Source organism: Pelodiscus sinensis, chromosome 2 (genome assembly GCF_049634645.1).
Source record: "Pelodiscus sinensis isolate JC-2024 chromosome 2, ASM4963464v1, whole genome shotgun sequence".
Taxonomy (NCBI): domain Eukaryota; kingdom Metazoa; phylum Chordata; order Testudines; family Trionychidae; genus Pelodiscus; species Pelodiscus sinensis.
The window spans coordinates 30,952,850-30,973,563 of NC_134712.1; the positions used below are offsets into that span (position 1 = coordinate 30,952,850).

Consider the following 20,714-nt stretch of genomic DNA (forward strand, 5'->3'; position numbering starts at 1 on the left):
TTTCAGAACCTCCTTTAATGACACCTCAATCTGAGACAATTCCTCATGTTAAAAAGAATTGCAAACTTCAGCCATCTCCCTCATGTTCTCAGCTGTGAAGACTGATGCAAAGAATTCATTTAGCTTCTCTGCCATTTCTCCACATACATTGTTAATATCTTGATCATATAGTAGCCCCACTGGCTGTTTAAGCAGGTTTCCTGCTTCTCACGTACTTAAAAAAGTCATGGCGGTCCTGGACCTCAATCTCTTACCTACGCTACGTCTACACTGCACATTTCAGAATAAGCTATTCCAGAGTATTTATTCTGAAATAGCTTATTTTGAAATAGCTTGTGAACACTGCAAGGAAGCCTCAAAATTAGTCTGAGGCACACTTCCCTAATGTAGACATGCTGTCTCAATTTAGAGCCCCAGGAGGAATAACTTAAAATGGCCCTGGTGAGGAGCTATTTCGAAATAGTAGAAGTTGAGTCTACAGACGCCTTATTTCAAAATAGCTATTTTAGAATAGGTATTATTCTTTGTAGAATGAGGGTTACAGAAGCTGGAATAAGCTGTCTGTTATTTTGAAATAACGGAATTGCTGTGTATACACTCGCATAGTTACTTTGGAATAATGGCTGGTTTTCCAAAATAACTGCTGTGTAGACACACCCCTAGTGGCCTAAATTTGGCCTCCAGAATCTCTCTCCTATCTTTCCCTATATCATTGGGACGGCCAGCTCCTCCACAGCACTGCACATAAGTCTGTCTAAATGTCTTGAGTGGTCTGCAACAGTTGCACCAGACAGGTAAGACACTAGGCAGTTCTAGTCATTGCAAACCCAGCTATCTATGTTTCTAATGATCAAATCCCCCTATTACTTATGCCTGTCTCTTCCTCCCCCAGTGTGAAGGGATAACATGCCACTATTTGAAAGGAGGGTCCCAACTATGGAATTATTCCCCTCCGCTCCACTTGGATGTTCTCCTTCCTTGATTGCAAATTTAAATTAGCTATACTACAATCAGATGTCTAATTCTGCAATTAAAAAAATTAGAGATCACGCAGCAGAAGGAAAAAGTGATGGAGAATTTGGCATCTAAACTCTCAGGAACTGATAGTGTTGATAACATATGTTACATATACTCTTTAAGATAACAAAAAAGTAATCTAAACTACTGTTTTTCATTCTCAATGTCATGAAAGATGAAATATTGAAACGAGAGTTTTGAAATATTTACTCTTCCTTTAGTTTCAAACACTAGAAGAAACTATTTATTTACACTATAGATCAGAATATACCTAAATTAAAAAGTGGTAGAGAGAAAGTGAAAAGAGCAATAACTGACCATTTGCCTAAATAAATTCAAACAATTTTAATTTTACATTTATTTAGATTTATTCGCTATCTATCTATCACCGCATACTACTTCAAGTCCATTGCAGGATTGTTTATAGTTAGTCTTAATTCCACAAAGACAATAATACCACTGTGGAAGACCAATGGGGAGAAAAGCAATTTTAATGTATTTACAGTTCCTTATTTTTGTAAACATTTAATCTACATACTGTACTAAGTTCTATCAAGGGTAAAGAGCTATACATAGACACAGGAAATGAGACCCTGTATTTCTATTCATACTGAGCATTAGCATATTATAGATAGAACCTCTGCCCTTTTTCATTAACACAGCAGTAATCTTTCTCCAGATAAGTTTTAAAACTTTTCAAAGAACTAAATATACTGAAATACTATACAACTACATCTATCTAAGCCAACCCATTTGGCTTTTATTCCATTTCTAGAATAATTTAAAGTGCTATAAGCAACCCGTTAATCAACACTTTTCTATGATAACAAAACTGCTTTTAAACATTAATTTACAAGATAATATACAATGTTCATCTGGAACAGCTGAAATTTCAGCACATAGTCAGTCACTGTCACACTTATAACAGCTTTTTGCATAACATAGAACAGAAAGCTTTGAAAATAACTTTTGTTGAGCTGTTATTGCCACAATGGCTTATCAGTTTTCCTACAAAAGTGAACAAGAGCTACTTAGTGTATTCTAGCCTGTCATTTTTTGAGGTCACATGACAGTAATTTTGCATATTCCACAAGTCTACTGAGTTACAATATTGTCTACCTATAGTACATTACCCCATTTTATCAGAGCTGGTGCTAACTGTAGTTTACAACATAAATCCACTCAAAAACATCACAACTATTTTTTTTTCTTTTGGACAGGAATAAGCTATGTTCTTGGAATTGATGTGCTACAAGGCTACAACAGTATAACTATAAAACAGTATATATCTGACACTTTATGTTGAAGAAAAAATACGTTGGTTTCATAGTCCCTGTATGCATAATGATTTACCATAGCTACAAATTTGTTCGCTGCATTTTACTTGATTAATCCATGAAATTCAGTGGAATTAACACACATTCTCATATTCCCTTTTTACATTTTTAAACACATAGCTCAGTGCTGTCCTCATTTGTCCCAAACCTGCAGATCATTAACAGCATGTGCAAAGTATTCTAATACAATCAGCACGTAACTAGAACTTGTATTATATCATGTAACTGACATGTATTTTCTAAACATGGACATTAATAAAACAAGTGGCACTTCTGAATTTGGATGAATTGTCTAACCAGATCTAGGTGTAATGGTATGCTCCAATACAGAATGCTAAACTTCTTGTCTAGCAGTGGCACCATGTGAATTAATTAATAAGCGTTCTGAACCAGTGTTTGTAGCATTACGTCAAATCACCATACTTAAAACTTCCTCTCTTGCAGGCCTCCATAGGGACAGCTCCATTTAGAGATACAGTTTTAAAAGAAAAATAATCTTAATTGAAATGCAGAAAAGTAGTCTTAAAGGGATCATAGGCAGATGTGTTGGGGTACACTGAAGGACAGATAATTTGGGAGGCTGGCTCCACAATAGCAAGCTTAATTTAACGGATATTTATTTTCAGTCCATGTGGACGAGACTCATAGAAATATTTTAAACTCATAGTAAAGTATGACAACTTAAAGTATGCAATTTCAAAACTGTATCTGGATCACCAGGAAGGTAGATTTAAAGCCATAGTATATAAATACTATATTATATTGCTGGTAGGGCTTTTTGAGCTGCACTGATTCATGCCAGGTTTGGGACAACAGCCTGTAGAGACAGTTATACACTTATTCAAAAGCCCAGATTTCAATATCTTGGATAATGAAGTCTTCTCTCTTAGAAAGTGTGTGATTCCCAAACGTTTTACAAGAGTGACTTCTTCCATGGTAGAGATCTCCATCAAGCCAAAGACCAAATTCACCCCTGGAACATAAACAATTATATAAAAATAATTCATGAAGGAGAACAAAGTTAATCTTACAAATGTAGTTAGAGTAGCTAGAATTATAAATTATAAAACATGATTCCCCTGATTCTTCCGATTTCCCAAGTTCCCTTAAACATAGCTGAACTTGAAGCCAGAAGGTTTTTTTTTAATATGACAAAAGATTTGTAAGTATTTCCAGGATTCTGCAGTATCTACATTAGATTTACATAATTTCATATTTTAAAATTACTTCTAAATTAAAGTTTCTTTTGTGGAAGAACACTAATAATCAAGAACAAAATCTTTGTGCTAGAAGATCACAGAGTGATTTTAAAAAATATATATAAGTAAAAAATATGAGCATTTCATTTGAAGGAAAACAAAGATTATGGGACACCATTTCTAGGCTTGCCATTATATTTCCTAGGTTTACCTAAAACAGATTTTTGTGACAAAGTATTTCTTGGGACATATTGGTCAGAGTGCCAGTGTTGGGACACTAACCTGGGACTCTGGAAACTTAGTGTTCATTTTTTTTTATTTTGCCAAATAGGCAAGTTACTAGGTTTTTCAATTGCCTTGCTCATTATTGATTTCCTTTCAAATGTTAACATCTTATATCAGTTTCAGATAAGTGAGTAGAGGTAAAAAAAGAATTACCTTTTTCTGTCAGTGGTGTTCTTTGAGATGTCTTGCTCATGTCCATTCCATATTAGGTGTGTGTGTGCTTGTCTGTGTTGGAAGTTTTCCCCTTAGTATTATCTGTAGGGGACTGGCTCTGGTGCCCTCTGGCACTGTCAGGTATAAGGGGCACTGCCAGCTCCACTCATCCTCAGGTCCTTATTGCCAGAAACTCCAAAATTTGGAAAAGAGGGCAGGCCACAGAATGGACATGCGCAGTACATCTTGAAGAACACCAGTTATGGAAGAAAGTAACTATCTTTTCTTGGTTGGAACCTTGGTGACTGCAGCCAGTGGACTGGCATCAGAAGTCCAGCCATCTACATCTCATGATACGTGACTGGTACCAGGACATTGAATGGGACCAGGAAGTATCACAGACTGGTTGCTAGGGAGAATCTCCCAGCATATGGCAATTCCCTTCTTGAAAACCAATGGTGGCATGACGGCCAGTGGCTTTGGTCCTCCAACTGATCACGGGAGCTGTGGGGACACTGTGGGTTGCTCCTAGTGCTCCTGCATGTTCCTTGATGGGTCTGTGCTGGGTCACTGGCAAGGTATGCCTTGAGTTCTGCGGTTGGTGCTGCCTGAGGTTTGGTATTTCTGAGATGTGGCGGCCCTAGGAGGGTTAGCAGTGGCAAAATATCCGTTGTGATAGGGAATGGTGCAACTGACGTAGACACTGGGAAGTCCTAGGAGATCTGGGTACCAGAGGAGCTGGTGTGGGTGGCATCAGGATCTCCTCACCTGCCTGGAGCTAGTGGGGCTCTGCATCACTATTTGGACTCGCAGGTGATTTACAGAATGGTAGGCTGCACCACTTGAACTGAGCTGTGGCTTGTCTTCTCAACAGGGGTGCTATGCTGCCCAGCATAGGTTTTGGTTCACCCCAAGCCCTGTCCTTTCCTTTGAGGGTACTAGGAGATTATCTTCTTACAGTCTTTCAGATTCTTAGTTGGAGCCTTAGATGGAGCCATTTGTCACTTATATGCCCAAGCGCCTAAGACAGCTATTATGGGGATTACTAACAGGCACAGGCTGTTTGCAGTAATTGCAAGGTTGAAAGCCTGGGAAACAGGGCATGTCCCACCCCCAAGTTGAGTCCTATTTGGGACTAATGAAGACTCTAAATTACTGCTAAGTATAACTAACTCAGCTATTAACTACACACACACACCCACCCACCCTAATTTACAGGTTCTACAGGATCACAAGAATGGAGAATAAACAACGCTAGCTGACCCAGTGGATGTTCCATGCATTGCCACTGGCAGCAAGGAAGAACTGAGGGTAGGAGAGCTAGCGGCACCTCTTATGTTATTTCAGAATAGGTCTCCTACGGAAAACTTACTGCACCAATGCAGGTAATGAACACACACACACATACTATAGAATGGACATGAGCAAGCACTCATTTTCTTATCTAATATTGACAGATACATGCACACACGCACTTTTAATTAGCTTTAAAGCTATTGGGCCTTCAGATTTCTAAAATTGAAATACCAGTTTTACTGTGTACATAACATTACACAAAGCCCATTGTAATACATTTTTCACAGTGGATAACAGTCATAAATCATGACTTACCCTCCCCCACCAAAAGCTAGAGAGTCCATGTCTCCTTTAATAAAAAACATATTGTCTCCTGTCCATTTGAAGACCTAATTGAAGTAGAGAATAGCAAATTAAATATTTTAAAAATTGAATTTTGTAAATTTCAAGTGTTGTTGCACTATTCCCGACATAGATATCTGCCATGATTCTAGTGAGAAAATCCACAGCTCTAGATTGTACAGATATTTAAAGTGAGAAATACGGATTAGTTCCAGGGAACAAATTCACCTCCAGAATAATGCCTATATACACTTGTTTAGCTTCTTTATCTTTTCAAATCCAAACCCACCTTGGTCATTAACTTTTGTTTTGATTACTTCAACTGCAACTTTACTAGTCCTAATTAAACTACAATATATGTGGAATGCCACAACCATTACTATACCACTAAATTCAAGTACAAGGATCATCCCAGTTTCTATTAGTTTCTTTTGACTTCACATTATATGCAGAATGCAATTTAAGTTTTGCTTATTCATTTCCTGTCTTCTCAGTCTTTTCCCTTTCCACTCCTTTGCTCTGCATTAACTCCAGATATTTTTTCCTGGTAGGTGCAGGTCAGTTCTTTATCATCCCATGAAACACAAGTTCTTGTAGTCAATATTGTTGACACCAATATCGAATGGTGAAATAAGATGTACAACCTCCTTACCTCAAAATCTGGAGAGAAAGTAAACAGAAAAGTCTCTCCAGTTCCATAAAAGCAGTCACTCACTTTAAAAGGTTCAGAAGCTAGTGCACCAAAAACCTATAGGAGAAAGAAAAGTTGAGATGAAAAATGTAAGTAGAATGCTGAAGCTACACAGTCTACACTGCATCTACAAAACCTTTACAGTTTTGTTCATGAAATCTCTCTCATTATATGGGTTTCTTGCTGGCTTTTACAACTTTAGATGTAGGGACATTTAAAACCGGCTTTTGGGATGAGCACAGAAACCTCAAAAGTTTAAACAGTACCAACTGAAATGAAGATGTCGTTTCACTTTCAGCCTCTACTGGTAAACAAAATGTCTCACGTGCCATATGCAGAACCCCGATGGGCAGCTAGTTGTCCATTTATGTTCTACTGTAATCTTAGAGCAGGAAGAATTACTTGTCAGAGAAATACTGGGAGGAAAACAAACTGAGATCTCATAACTGATAATGGAAATTAAAAAGAACAGAAGCTGCTCCCATATGGGTTATACTCTGTGAACCAATTATTTCATGATTCTAGGTGTTTTGCCTTTTAATTCTCTCTATTGTTTAAAGGGTACACAAACTAATTTTGTGCAACTCAATTAAAAAAAGATAACTTAAAATACAACAAATAGTCTGGGAGCACTTTAAAGACTAACAAAACATGTAGATAGTCTCACAGTTTATCCTGTGCAGATTAACTTGGCTACCCCCTAAAGCAATTAAAAAAGATTTAGATATTTTCATATTATTATTGGCAGTCTTGCTGAAAAAGTCTGGCAGATACCATCTAAGTTTTATTGACCCATAATCAAGCTTGGTTATCAACGCTGATTCTAAAGTTTAAAAAAAACCACCACCACACACACTTAACTCACTAGTTGGAAGAAACTATGCCCCTGCTAATTCCCAACTTCAAAGAGTTTCATACAAACAGATTCAGATCAAATGATGCTAGCAATCAGTGCCATTTACAGAACATAAGGAAACTATTTCATGGATAGCACCTTATGTGTCTGAACAGCCCTACTTCAGTCATATTTTACTGGTTTGTTTTTTGTTCAAAGTATACTTCAGTGGTTTGGTTTTGGCCAAAGGCCAATTAATTGAATTGCTTATATCTTCCCACACAAGTTTAGTCAATCGAGGAAAAAGGAGTGGCCCACACTCAGGTCCAATTGACTTTTCTATTTACTCTTCAGTCTGACCTAAGATGAGAAGTGTTTGAGCAGATGAGAGGGGAAAACCCAACAACCCTGTAGATGGATTATATAGTTCATCTGATTCTAAGATTTCTATTAACAGGTTTTTTCTCCTAATACAGTATGTTTTTACTATGTTGAAACAAACAAAAAGCATTTTACCTCAGACTCTACTTCAAGGAACATTGTGTATGTTTTCTGCCAAAGGATGAATTCACAAGTGTTTCATTGATCTGACCTACTGAATTTGACATGTCTTTGAAACACAACAAAAAGGTGGAAAATTTTTTGAAAGGTAGCAAAATTACTGAGTCCATAAAGTTCATCAGGGCTAAGAAGAATCAGGGTCATTTCAGTCACTTATAAAGAAGAAATTTACCTTCTAATCCCTCAACAGGGACTACAAACAGTTTAATAGATATAGATAACTTCTGACAGGAAGAATGAAATGAAATTGGCAAAACATAAATATTCAAAAAAAACATACTCTACAGCACTGCTCCTTTTTAACTTTTTTCCAATATTGTGCTTAAGAGCATAGGCACCAGTCCAAACATATAAAGCTGGTACAACAATAAGCCTTGTTGTCCATGTCATGTTCTTGTGCTCCCCCCCTCCCGCCCCATTTCTCAACTATTATTCAGGGACTAATAATACCAGGGAAGATAATGGAGCAAGTAATTAAGGAAATCATCTGTAAACACTTGGAAAGTGGCAAGGTGATAGGCAACAGCCAGCATGGATTTGTAAAGAACAAATCATGTCAAACCAATCTGATAGCTTTCTTTAATAGGATAAAGAGTCTTGTGGATAAGGGAGAAGCGGTGGATGTGGTATACCTAGACTTTAGTAAGGCGTTTGATACAGTCTCGCATGATATTCTTATCAATAAACTAGGTAAATACAACTTAGATGGGGCTACTATAAGGTGGGTGCATAACTGGCTGGATAACCGTACTCAGAGTAGTTATTAATGGTTCACAATCCTGCTGGAAAGGCATAACAAGTGAGGTTCCGCAGGGTCAGTTTTGGGACCGGCTCTGTTCAATATCTTCATCAATGATTTAGATATTGGCATAGAGAATACCCTTATTAAGTTTGCAGAGGATACTAAGCTGGGAAGGATTGCGACTAATCTGTAGGATAGGGTCATAATTCAAAATGACCTGGACAAATTGGAGAAATGGTCTGAGATAAATAGGATGAAGTTTAATAAAGACAAATGCAAAGTGCTCCACTTAGGAAGGAACAATCAGTTTCACACATACAGAATGGGAAGCGACTGTCTGGGAAGGAGTACGGCAGAAAGGGATCTAGGGGTTACAGTGGACCACAAGTTAAATATGAGTCACCATTATAATGCTGTTGCAAACAAGGCAAACATGATTCTGGGATGTATTAACAGGTGTGTTGTGAGCAAGACACGAGAAGTCATTCTTCCGCTCTACTCTGCGCTGGTTAGGCCTCACTTGGAGTAGTGTGTCCAGTTCTGGGCACCGCATTTCAAGAAAGATGTGGAAAAATTGGAGAAGAGCAATGAGAATGATTAGAGGTCTAGAGAACATGACCTATGAGGGAAGGCTGAAGGAATTGGGTTTGTTTAGTTTAGAAAAGAAAAGATTGAGGGGGACATAATAGCAGTTTTCAGATATCTTAAAGGGTGTCATAAGAAGGAGGGAGAAAACTTGTTCATCTTGGCCTCTGAGGATAGAACAAGAAGCAATGGGCTTAAAGTGCAGCAAGGGAGGTTTAGGTTGGACATTAGGAAAAAGTTCCTAACTGTCAAGGTAGTCAAACACTGGAATAAATTGCCCAGAGAGGTTGTGGAATCTCCATCTCTGGAGCTTTTTAAGAGTAGGTTAGATAAATGTCTATCAGGGATGGTCTAGACAGTATTTGGTCCTGTCATGAGGGCAGGGGACTGCACTCGATGACCTCTCGAGGTCCCTTCCAGTCCTAGTATTCTATGATTCTATGACTAAGTTAATCACATTTTAGGGGAAACTCTGTATCTAATTCTGTATGGCCTGACATCCAGTTCTTTGAGTACTTGTGGCAACCCTTTGCTCCAGTACTATTTTACCAAACACTGTAAGCAGTAAACATGCTCATAAATCACCACAGCAGTAAACTTACTACTACAACACAAAGCTGTATCAACTCATGGCATGCTACTATGGCATTGGTAGTGCTATAGTCATAGCAGAGCCACTATCAACACTAATGATGTGGGATGATTTCTGATGATTATTAAACTGGAAGTCATGTAGAGTGGCAGCAAATAGTATTTTGGGGCTCTAATTTTCATGAATGGTGCTCTAGTGAAAAATGTGGTTGTCTGTGCACAGAACTGACTCCTAGCCAGAGGAACAACTACCTTTGTTACCTCACATTGCTGTTATTCTCTCCTTCTCTGATCAACTGTTACAATCCAACTGACACAGAACCTCTGGACTCCAACACTCCACCTGGTTCTCACAGAGTGATGTTTCAAAGAAAGAAACCTCTCAACTAGCTGTTCCCGTCACTTCACACTGACTCAGCCATTGTAGGTTTCAGAGACAAAGAGTGACATTCCTGGAATCTTATACAAATACCGTGAATTTAAGTAATTAAAATAACCTTTCAGTATTGAAGAACACCTTACAACTTCATAACATGTTTACTTTTACATTGAAGAGTCGTTTATATGTTTTCAAGAGTGGCTTATATGTCTGCCTGACAAAATGGAATCTTTAAACAATTCACATATAGTGTGGCCAGGTGTCCGGTTTTGAACTGGACAGTCCAGTATTTGAGCTTTCTGTTAAGAAAACAAATTGAGAAAATATAAATATCAGGTATTTTCTAAATAACATGTAATGTAGATTATGACGTAATGTCAAGTGTGTCCGGTATTTTTGTTGAAACCACCTGATAACTCTATTCACATAACCTTCCCTTTCAGAATCAGATTGTAACTGGACCTTACAACTGGGGGGGGGGGGGGGGGTGGAGAGCATGGAAGGCACGTAGGGGAAGCATGCCAGCAGTAAAACTTCTAGTGCTTCATACAAAAGCCACTGAAGTTGTAGCCTGAATTAAGAGGAGATTATTCTCCTGGTGCACATGTCTCCAAGGGGAAAGGAAAAACAGGAACAGGTGAATTATGGCCCTATAAATATCTTAGAAAACAACCCAAGCTCAAGCAAGAAGATCAAGATATGTACCAGGTGCAACATACATTGTATCATCATGGGGATGAGAGCTTGTATATTTGTTTTGTTTTATATATCTGCATTATGTAAAATGCAAAGCACTATTTTAAAGACAAATTTCTACATCACACTGTAGATCTCCTGTAAATATTTTGACAGTGACAAGAATTAAAATAAAGCCCTCTGCAGTGGAGAGGAAACAGACGTGTATTTTGTGATACATGTGGGACTTAGACTAAAGTTATTCTCTTTGTCTTGGAACATTTCACAGTTTAGGAAATCTAAATTTTAATCAACTTTAATGAAAACACCCTTAGTAAGGAAAATATGTACATGGACTTGGAGTGAAAGTTGTGTTTCATACTGAATAGAAACAAATACAATTTATAAAAATAAAAGTTATTTTTACAGAAGTAACAAGACTCATTTTAAATATGAATCTTAGATATATTTTAAACAACCACACATATTAACAGGAAGCCACAGAACACAAAGTAATTTATGTGCCAGACTCAGACTGTCAGTTTTCTTTAAAAAACAAAACTTTGGTGGCTAAGGTATACACAAATGCTTTCAGAGCTGGTGGACTACATCCAGTTTCAAAGCAACATGTAAGATATTTTGTACAGTATAAAATATGCATCTCATCAAGCATTCCTCTAGCAATAAAAATGCTGGTTTGTGAAAACTCTTGTAAAGTTATTTTTGTGACCTCTACACTACCATGCTGGGCATTTCTGCCAATACACTACAGAAGAATCTCAGAGTCACAAACTGAGAGTCAATCACACCTCATTTGGAACCAGAAATGCACCATTAGGCAGCACAAATGCAGTACTGTATTAAACTATTAAAAAAGAAGAAAGTAGCATTTTTCTTCTGCATAGTGAAGTTTCAAAGCTGTATTAAGTTACTGTTCATTGTAAACTTTTAAGAGAACAGCCATCATGTTTTATTCAGCGTTACACACAACCTCCTTTCCTAAGGTGTTCATAACTCAGAGGTTCTACTGTGTCAACTAACCGTATTGTATTTTGTATTTCTGTTTCAGATCATCACAATATAATTTGTGGACAAAGAAAAGCCAGCAACACATACCCGTAACAGAAATAATTTCAGGATTGTGCAAACTGCAACATCTAAGTTTTTAAACTCCTCACTCCACCAGAGGAGTTTGAAAACTTAAATGTTGCAGTTTGCATGAGCCTGAAATTATATCTGCTGATTTGAAAGCATAACAACAGCTTCTGTAAGTAGTACAGCGAAGGACAAAGTTACCTACCTGACAGTAACTGTTTCTTTGGAATGTTGTCAGCACAGATTCCTCTTCTGGTGTGTGAGCTCAGATTCTTTTGGCCAGCAGTGTACAGTTAGGCCATGTTTTCACACCCCCAACCATCCCTTAGTTACCTCATCAATTCAAAATCTAGAGGGAAGAGCACTCTATAAATATGGGGCCATGAAATCCATGCTGACAACATATCCTGAAGAACCACAGATCCCATATCTTGTGGTAGGCAGAAAGGGTTCTTAAAGTTTCTCAGTACCGAATGGCATGGCAGCTTTGCACGAGGGACAAGTTTTAAATCACAAGATTTAGGATAGGTCTACATTATGAGGTTACCCGTTATGTGAATAATATAGATGGAATGGACATAACTTAGGCTGACTTATTGCAGGGGCTACACATTGTCAGGTGAAATGCTCCTATTGACTTACCTTATTGCTTCTCATTCTGGTGGCATACGAGAGTTTATGGGAGATTATGGGAGCAGATTTTCACTTGACCTGCTAAATCCACCTCCAGTGGATCGATCACTGCAGCATTAGTGCACACAAGACATTAATGTCAGCCAATACTAGGGTTAACACATAATCTAATATAGATTACGTAGCTAAGATCTTTCTCTCTTTTGTGTGTAATACACCACAGCTTTTGTCAACAGGCCAACTATAAACTATAAACACAGGCTAGCTTAGGTTAACAACTAACTGCACAGTGAGCTAAGTAAGCAGACACTGCAGGGGCTCTGTTTTGATACCACAGCAGGGGAGAAGGAACTGAGGAATAGTTGGGCCCATTCCATCATTTACGTCCTGGGGTGGAGGCATGTGCACCAGAAGTGGAATTCCCAAAGACTATCACTCAAAGAATTGATTATACAGCACTGAAGCTACCATAAATATATCTTTGTCAAATGGAGAGACGCTCTAATCAATACAGTAACCTCAAGATGACCGTTCCTTATATGTGCATATCTATCACTAAGGCTATGTCTAGACTGCAAGCCTCTTTCGAAAAAGAGCGTCTAGACTGCAAGCAGTACTTTCGAAAAAGCAAGATGCTTTTTCGAAAGAAAGCAGAGAGTGAGTCTGGATGCTCTCTTTCTAAAAAGCCCTGTTGGCATTCAAGAACACCTTTTTTTGAAAGAGCACTTTCGAAAAAAGGCGTTCTTCCTCGTGAAATGAGGTTTACCGCCGTCGAAAGAAAAGCCGCGTTCTTTTGATTTAATTTCGAAAGAACACAGCTGCAGTCTAGACGCAGGTGAAGTTTTTTCAAAAAAAGGCTACTTTTTTCAAAAAAACCCTGAGTCTGGACACAGCCTAAGGGAATGGTACAGAGATTGGTTACCTAAGGCAAAAAAGTTGGTAATGTGCTCTTAGACAGCAAAGACTCTATATCTTTCCCAGTTTTTGGGTAGGATAATGATCCTGTGCTTTATCAATCCTCTGATACTCTCAGATACCTAGTCCTCATTTTATTTAAGATACATTAAAATATTTCGTCATAAAATGTTAGAGAAATTGCTACAGTCGTGGTTTGACACTGCATTTACTTCATCAAAACGTTTGCTGGAAAAATAATGCCATTTTCAAAAACTGCTCGCACAAAGACACAACTGTAACACCAGTATACAATCATGAAATGGAATAAGCTTAACACAGGCGCTTTTATTACTAAAACACACTGATGTTTCAGCTGTTCAGCTATCATTGAAAGCAGCAGTTCTGATTTTTTTTTTACCATTATTTCCATACCTGTCCATCACTATCCTTGATAACCATTAGTACAGGAGTGTCCAGCCCCAACATAGTTCGATACAACGTCTTCAAGCTCATGCCATGTTTTGCAGTGCTGTAGACAAGAGTCCATGGATACCCAATGGTTCGTGGAGGAAGGTGTTTTGTGAGCTGTTAACGAAACAATGAAGATTCTCTTATGCATTAAATAATTACATTTACTTGATATACTAAGTGGGACTGAGGCTAGATTGTGTTTTACTTAGCTTTTCAGAAACCACTTGAAATAACCTTTCAATATATGCCAAGCCCCCTTCTTGTCCTTCAAGAAGTCCCAAAAACTTATTTCCTCCAAAAAGTGTTAATAGCTGTAAAACCGTCTAGAATGTACTCCAGATATTCTAAGCATCCATCAACAAGTTTCTAGCCTTTTTTTAAAATTTTTAAGCTACTTTTCTATTAGAGCTGTTAAGTATGATTAATCAACTCATGAAATTAACTCAAATTAATTGTGATAAATCACAGATATAAACTGCACTGTTAAACAATACCAATTGCAATATATGAAACATTTTGCAATGTTTATGTACAATTTCAAATATATTGATTTCAATTACAACAGAGAACACAGAGTGCATAGTGCGTACTATTATAATAAAAAATATGTTTGCACGGTAAAAATGATAAAAATACTATTTTTCAATTCACATTACACAAGTACTATAGTTCATTCTCTATCATGGGTCACTTACAAATGTAGATTTTTGTTACATAACTTCACTTGATCAAAATATACAACTTTGGCACCTACAAATCCACTCAGTCCTACTCCCTTGTTTGACCAACAAGTTTGACCAACTGCAGTTTGACCAACAAGTTTGTTTGCATTTAAATGAGATAATGCTGTCTCCTTGTTATTTACAATGTCATCTGACTTGAGAACAGGCATTCACTCAGCATTACTGTAGATGACACTGCAAGATATTTTTGTGCCAGATATGCTAAACATTTACATTTTTCTTCATGCTTTGGCCATCGATGATGCTGTTTTAAATACACTTTATATTTTGTCAAATCTGCAATGAGAGTAGCTAGCAATGTGAAATTTCTAAAGATAGTTACTGGACTCGACCCAAAGTTTAACAATCTGAAGTGTTTTCCAAATTCACAGAGGGATGAAGTGTGGTGCACACTTTCAGAAGTCTAAAAAGTACCACACTGACGTGGAAACCACAGAACCTGAACCACCAAAAGAGAAAATTAACTGTGTGCTAGTGGCATCTGACTCACATTATAAAAAGAACATGAATCAAAAGCACAGCTACGTCCTCTGGAATGGTGGCTGAAGAATGAAGGGACATATGAATTTAGCACATCTGGCATGTATATATCTTCTGACAATGGTTAAAACAGTGCTATGAGAATGCCAGTGTTCTATTTTTGAATGCATTTATTTTTGTATAAAAATCTACATTTTTAAATTCAACTTTTATGATAAAATAGATTGCACTACAGTACTTGTATGAGGTATATTGAAAAATATTTTTACAGTGAAAATGTGTAATCTAAATAAAGTATTTCACTCCTTATATTCTGTATTGTGATTGAAAAATATTTGAAAATGTAAAAAAATAACCAGAAATATTTAAAAAAATGTGTTCTATTAACAGAATTATTAACCATAGCATTTTTTTTAAAAATCACAATATTAATTGCAATTAATTTTAATAGCTTGATAGTCATACTTTCTATCTAAATGGAAAATAGAATTTTTAGAACAATAGTCTTCCATTGAAAGCTGTGGTTTTTCACTCTCTACATGTAATAATATATGGCTCAGGTTTGCATTCAAGATGGCTGACATCTTCATAGTCCTCTCTCAATATTGAAGGAATACTGGAGCAGGAATAGGAGCAACAGTTCAATCAGAGTGGATCCTCCTCTAAAAATTACATATACCTTTCATATCCACACTCTGCTTCAACAGACGCCATATCGCACTACTCAGAAAAAGTGACAACATATTCTCATTGCTATTTCTCCCCATACCTACACAGTGAGATTGATTCCCTGTAATGAGGCCAATGGAGGCAAATGGTCATTTACAAGAATGCTTCAGGTAGCCATACCCATTATAGCCCCAATGCTAAATGTAAAAAAGAGGGGAGTGAAGAAGGTGTCTTTGTTTTATGTCCATCACCCTTGTCCTATGTGTCAAATCTCCTCTCCTGTCAATATGATTAACTTGAGGAAGATAGTGATAGTATAACCCATATTGGAAACTTGGATGTCATAAGATGGGTAGAGTGTGTGCGCATGTCAACTGCAGGTAAGAATATGGGGGCAGAATTAAGATTGATGCAAAAACCTTAACTGTGCATTTTTAAAAAAAAGTTATGATGGTCTATTGCAGTGGTCCCCAACGTTGCGTGGCTGCCGGGCGCCCGGGGGCGGGGCCACCCACGAGCTGCGCGCCTGGGGGTGGCACTGCGCATGTGCCGCGCGCCCGGGGCAGGGGCCGGCAACGCACCCCAGGCCGGCAGCGCGCATGGGCCGCGCGCCCGGGGCCGCCCACGAGCCACGCGCCCCAGGCCGGCACCGCACATGTGCCCTGGGGCCGGGGCTGGGGCCGCCCACGCACCCGGGGCCGGCCCTGCGCATGTGCCGCGCGCCGATGGGAGGGGCCGCCCATGCGTCCCGGGCCTGGAGCCGGCACCATGCGTATGCCGCGCGCCGGGGGCAGGGCCAACCCAGATGTTTCAGCGGGCGCCCAGAAATCCCCCGGTGGGCGCCATGGCACCCGCGGGCACCGCGTTGGGGACCACGGGTCTATTGCTCTCTTTTTAACCATGTATATCGTTCATTAATTCTTTTGTATTCACTTGTGTTTACATTGTAAACTCTTCAGAATAAGGTCCTTGCTATTTATTTGCTATACTTCATCTGACACAAGATGCTCAGGATACTTACAGAATATAGATAATATTGTTCTATCAACAGTTTTATTTGAAAACCATACCTTTTCAATTTGGTCTGACTGTAACAATTCACTGGGATCACTAAGATTTGGCCGAAATGCTTCAGGCTCCAGGTCTGTTTTAATATTTGTGGCCTGCTTTGAATTTATGTCTTCCCTTGTTATCTGCAAGGTAGGAGGAAATAAACATTCTAGAAGGTATGTTAAGCATTCACAATTCTCTTACAGAAGTATTAATCAGTATATGTCACATCTTCTTCACTGTGTTTTTGGATTGGGTTTAACTCCTTGGAATTTTATATTAAGTTTGCTATATTAGGTATTTGAAATATTACACTGAAATTACTACTTGTACATGTACTCTAATATTCAGAAGAAAGTTATTCCTGTTTTTTCACAAGCCTTCGAGTTCAGGATTGAATTTTACTGTTTACTACAATTAAAAGCCAAAGTACGTGATCTCAAGCACCACACAAATCATATTGTTTTTAATAATAATAAAGGGGTTTGAGTTGTACACATTTTAAATGCAGAAACAGTTCATTTCAAATGCTTCATACTCATCACTCAAAAGCTACAGATTTTAAGCAATACCTAAAGAAAAGAAGTTTTAAAGCAATTATGATGTGAAACTTCAATTTCTTAATACACATTTACAATGCCTGCTGTCAAATATTTTAAGTTAGCATTAGTGGTTTAAAGCATTCGACTGGTACACAGGAGATGGAGGTTCTATTCCCAGCTCTGCCACTGACCTACTGGGTGATCTCTGGCAAATCACTCCCTCTCCGTGCCTCACCCACATCTATTAAGTGTGAACACTTATGTAAAGTGCTGAGCTCTATTGATGAAAAGTGCTAAGAAAGAACTAGGCATCATTGTTACCCTAAGAATCAGAGTCAAACTCATTGAAGTAACGGGAAAGACCCTTATAGACTTTGCTGGATAGTAGATTAGTCTTTATGCATCCATCAGGAAGACAATACAAGTCAACATTTGTCAAAACATGGTTTAGCAGATACTTCAGTTTTTCCCCTATATTTAGAATAGGAAACGTATTTCAAACACCAATTTGTGGTAACTGTTGCCAAATGTTAAATTTTTCAAAGGTGAACGCTTTTGACACAAAGACAACTTTCACTTGAATCCAAGTGTAACACTTTTCCAACCAGAAAAAAATCCAAAAGTTAAGTAAATTGTAATAATCCATTGAACAGCTAAGAAAATAAACTTTGCTGTCTACCACAAGATACTAAAACCAATAATAAAATATGAAGATAAGGAATATTTGTATAATAGTAACATGATTACAACATTATTATTAATCCTTAAATTGAGAAAGATTGCCTTAGTCATTTTGAGGAGGGCACCAAGAAAGGCTCAAGTCTAAAAGCATTTGTTAGCATCTAATTTCACAAAACATCAGCCAGGTATATATAATTTTCAATATCATTTTCCAATTAAATATTAAATACGATTAATACAGTATATCCAATTTGGCCTCCTCTACCCCAAATTTCACATTATCAAGGGCATAAGTACCGTAATTCTACAAAACATAACTGCTGTTCAAGAATACCATAAAATGTTTATACTCTATTTGGTTCTTTAATTTTTATTATACTACTACATGCAAAACATATGCTGTCTGAGTTACTGATTTTATACAATTTTTACCACTCCAATGACATTTGCAAGCAAATGAACGGTCTTCTCAAAATGTGATGCTCCTATAAACAAACTATATAACATACTATAACATTTTCACTGTCAACTAATATTCTGACAGCTTAACAGGTAAATAAGACATCACTCTGGCCATTAAAATAAGCAGAGGCAGCAATGCCATAAAAGCATTTTCCTCTGTATAGCCATTTGCAAAAACTACTCAAACAAAATAAAATCCACACTTCAAACCATTTCATTAGCTATTTAGAAACACACATCAAATTAATATTATTTCATGTTTTCAAAAAAACCTTCTTAGATATGCTTTCATCAGTAAACTTGGCATAATGTACACATTAATTCTTAAGTGTGCATATGCCAATGTACATAAAGAAATACCTAAAGAGAATGCAAGCATCAATTCAAGATTAATATCTGATAAATCAACGGAATTAGTTCTGAGCTGCTGTTTTAGGGATTGGAAGTTCTAATTCTAGCCTCACTAAAGGGCAAATACTTACCTACTTCATATGGAAGCTGTAAGACTTAATAGTTGCCAAAAAAAAAAAAAAACCTGAAATACTTGTAGGATCTTTATTTATAAAGAACTTACGGGTGTGTCTAGACTACCTAGTTTTGTCGACAAAAGTGGACTTTTGTCGACAAAACTATACCAGCGTCTACACTACCACTGAGTTCTGTCGACATAACGTCGACAGAACTCAGCAGTTTTGTCGACGCTGGTATACCTCATTTTACGAGGCATAACACCTTCTGTCGACAGAACTCTGTCGACAGAAGGTGTTATTGCCTGTAACATTGCGTCCAGACTACGGAGTTCTGTCGACAAAGCAGCTTGCTTTGTCGACAGAACTCAATGTGTCTGGACGCAAATTGTCGACGGAAGTTTTGTCGACAGTATCTGTCGACAAAACTTCCGTCGACAAAACGCAGTAGTCTAGACGTACCCTAAGACTTCAAATATACATTCAGTCGAGTAAGTCCTTATTTAATTTTGTAAACAGAGTTTTTGATTGCTCCATCTCTTTTGCATTCTTTTTAGGAAAGCTTCTAACCAACTCAAGCCACCATACTGAAACAGAAAGTAAAACACAAGTCCTCATCACTCTGGAAACCATGTAGTAATGAGAACAAAGTTGCAAAGATGACAGAAAATTCCTCTGAAATGATCACTTTGTCACAGAGGTACTGCACTCTTATCTTATCAGTGTATTAACACATATTCAAGATAAAGGAATTTTCTGCAGGGTTCTTGTAGTGTTGTAGCCAAGACAAACCCACCGAATATGGGACTTGCCCTGATCAAAGCCACTACAGAGAAAGATGTTTTAGTCTCTGGAGAAGGGGTTTTAACTACGAAGAGGGCACCTTGAGGCGTCTGCAGAGCGTGCGCAGTTCTTCACTATTTAGAGCATCGATCCTGCGGTGATACTCAGCCACTGACACTACCTGAATATGGAGACAGGAAGAAAATAATTCCACTGACAGTTGAAAAAAAAGAAAGAGTAAGAAAGAAAAATGGAGAAGAGTAATGAGGGAGGGGTTTGCAAAGACAACAAAAGGAAAAATTAAAATGTTAGAGACATTTGTATTTGCAAGAATTCTATGTGCACGTAGGATGTTTTTGACTTATGATGGGTACATACAGTGAAACTAGGTATTCATACACAAATGGCACCAAAGATCTGACACATCTCAATGTCCTAATGTATGACTATAAATTAAATCTAATATGACAGTCCATAAAATTATGCTGTTAAATAATTAAACATACACAAACAAGAAAAAAAAACTGCGGATTGTAATCATGACTTAAGCCCTTCATATGTCATGTCACAGCGACAGGTAAGCACTTAGTTTGCCTTTACAAAAAGTAAAGACTTATTGTTTAAAAAGTCAATCTTGTGCTAACAAGAATTTAAAACTGAAGTTTAAATAATATCAAACCTTACTTCTTCACAAAAACCCTGGGGATATAAGACTAGAAAAGATCACTATCAATCAATTTTACATTCTAATTGATAGAGCATAAAAAAGGGCAAGAAGCTGCTAAATTAAACAATGCCAAGAGATTACCTCTTTGCTTTTTCCTCTCAGAGATTGTGCATTTATTATAAGTCATCCAGTCCGTTCATTTTTTCCTTGTCATGCATATAACTCTGCTCCCTTTCCTACTCCATGTAACTTCACATGCTCTTTACACTATAATTCATCATTCCTGCAAAAGTTTCATCATGCTCCAAATGTCAACTATAATTTCTGCATTAAAGGCCACATGCTATTCAATGACATATCTCTCCGTTAAGTTCCACTATATCAAT

At 37.6% G+C, this 20,714-nt stretch overlaps 1 protein-coding gene across 8 annotated transcripts in view; it reads right to left on the bottom strand.

Moving 5' to 3' along the window:
- Positions 1–1,490: 1,490 nt before the first annotated feature.
- Positions 1,491–20,714, bottom strand: part of OXR1 (oxidation resistance 1) — a 282,681-nt gene continuing 263,457 nt past the window's right edge. For 4 of the 8 annotated variants that reach the window (XM_025179553.2, XM_075920223.1, XM_075920225.1 and 1 more), the window contains 5 exons: positions 16,747–16,869; positions 13,746–13,898; positions 6,282–6,377; positions 5,603–5,676; positions 1,491–3,327 (listed from right to left, as the gene is read on the bottom strand). In XM_025179553.2, the coding sequence (XP_025035338.1) occupies positions 3,192–3,327; positions 5,603–5,676; positions 6,282–6,377; positions 13,746–13,898; positions 16,747–16,869 (582 nt within the window). In that variant the 3' untranslated portion in view covers positions 1,491–3,191. Of the gene's footprint in view, positions 3,328–5,602; positions 5,677–6,281; positions 6,378–13,745; positions 13,899–16,746; positions 16,870–19,674; positions 19,843–20,714 lie in introns of those variants that run through there. The other 4 variants (XM_025179551.2, XM_075920224.1, XM_006113008.4 and 1 more) reach the window with 2 other exon arrangements.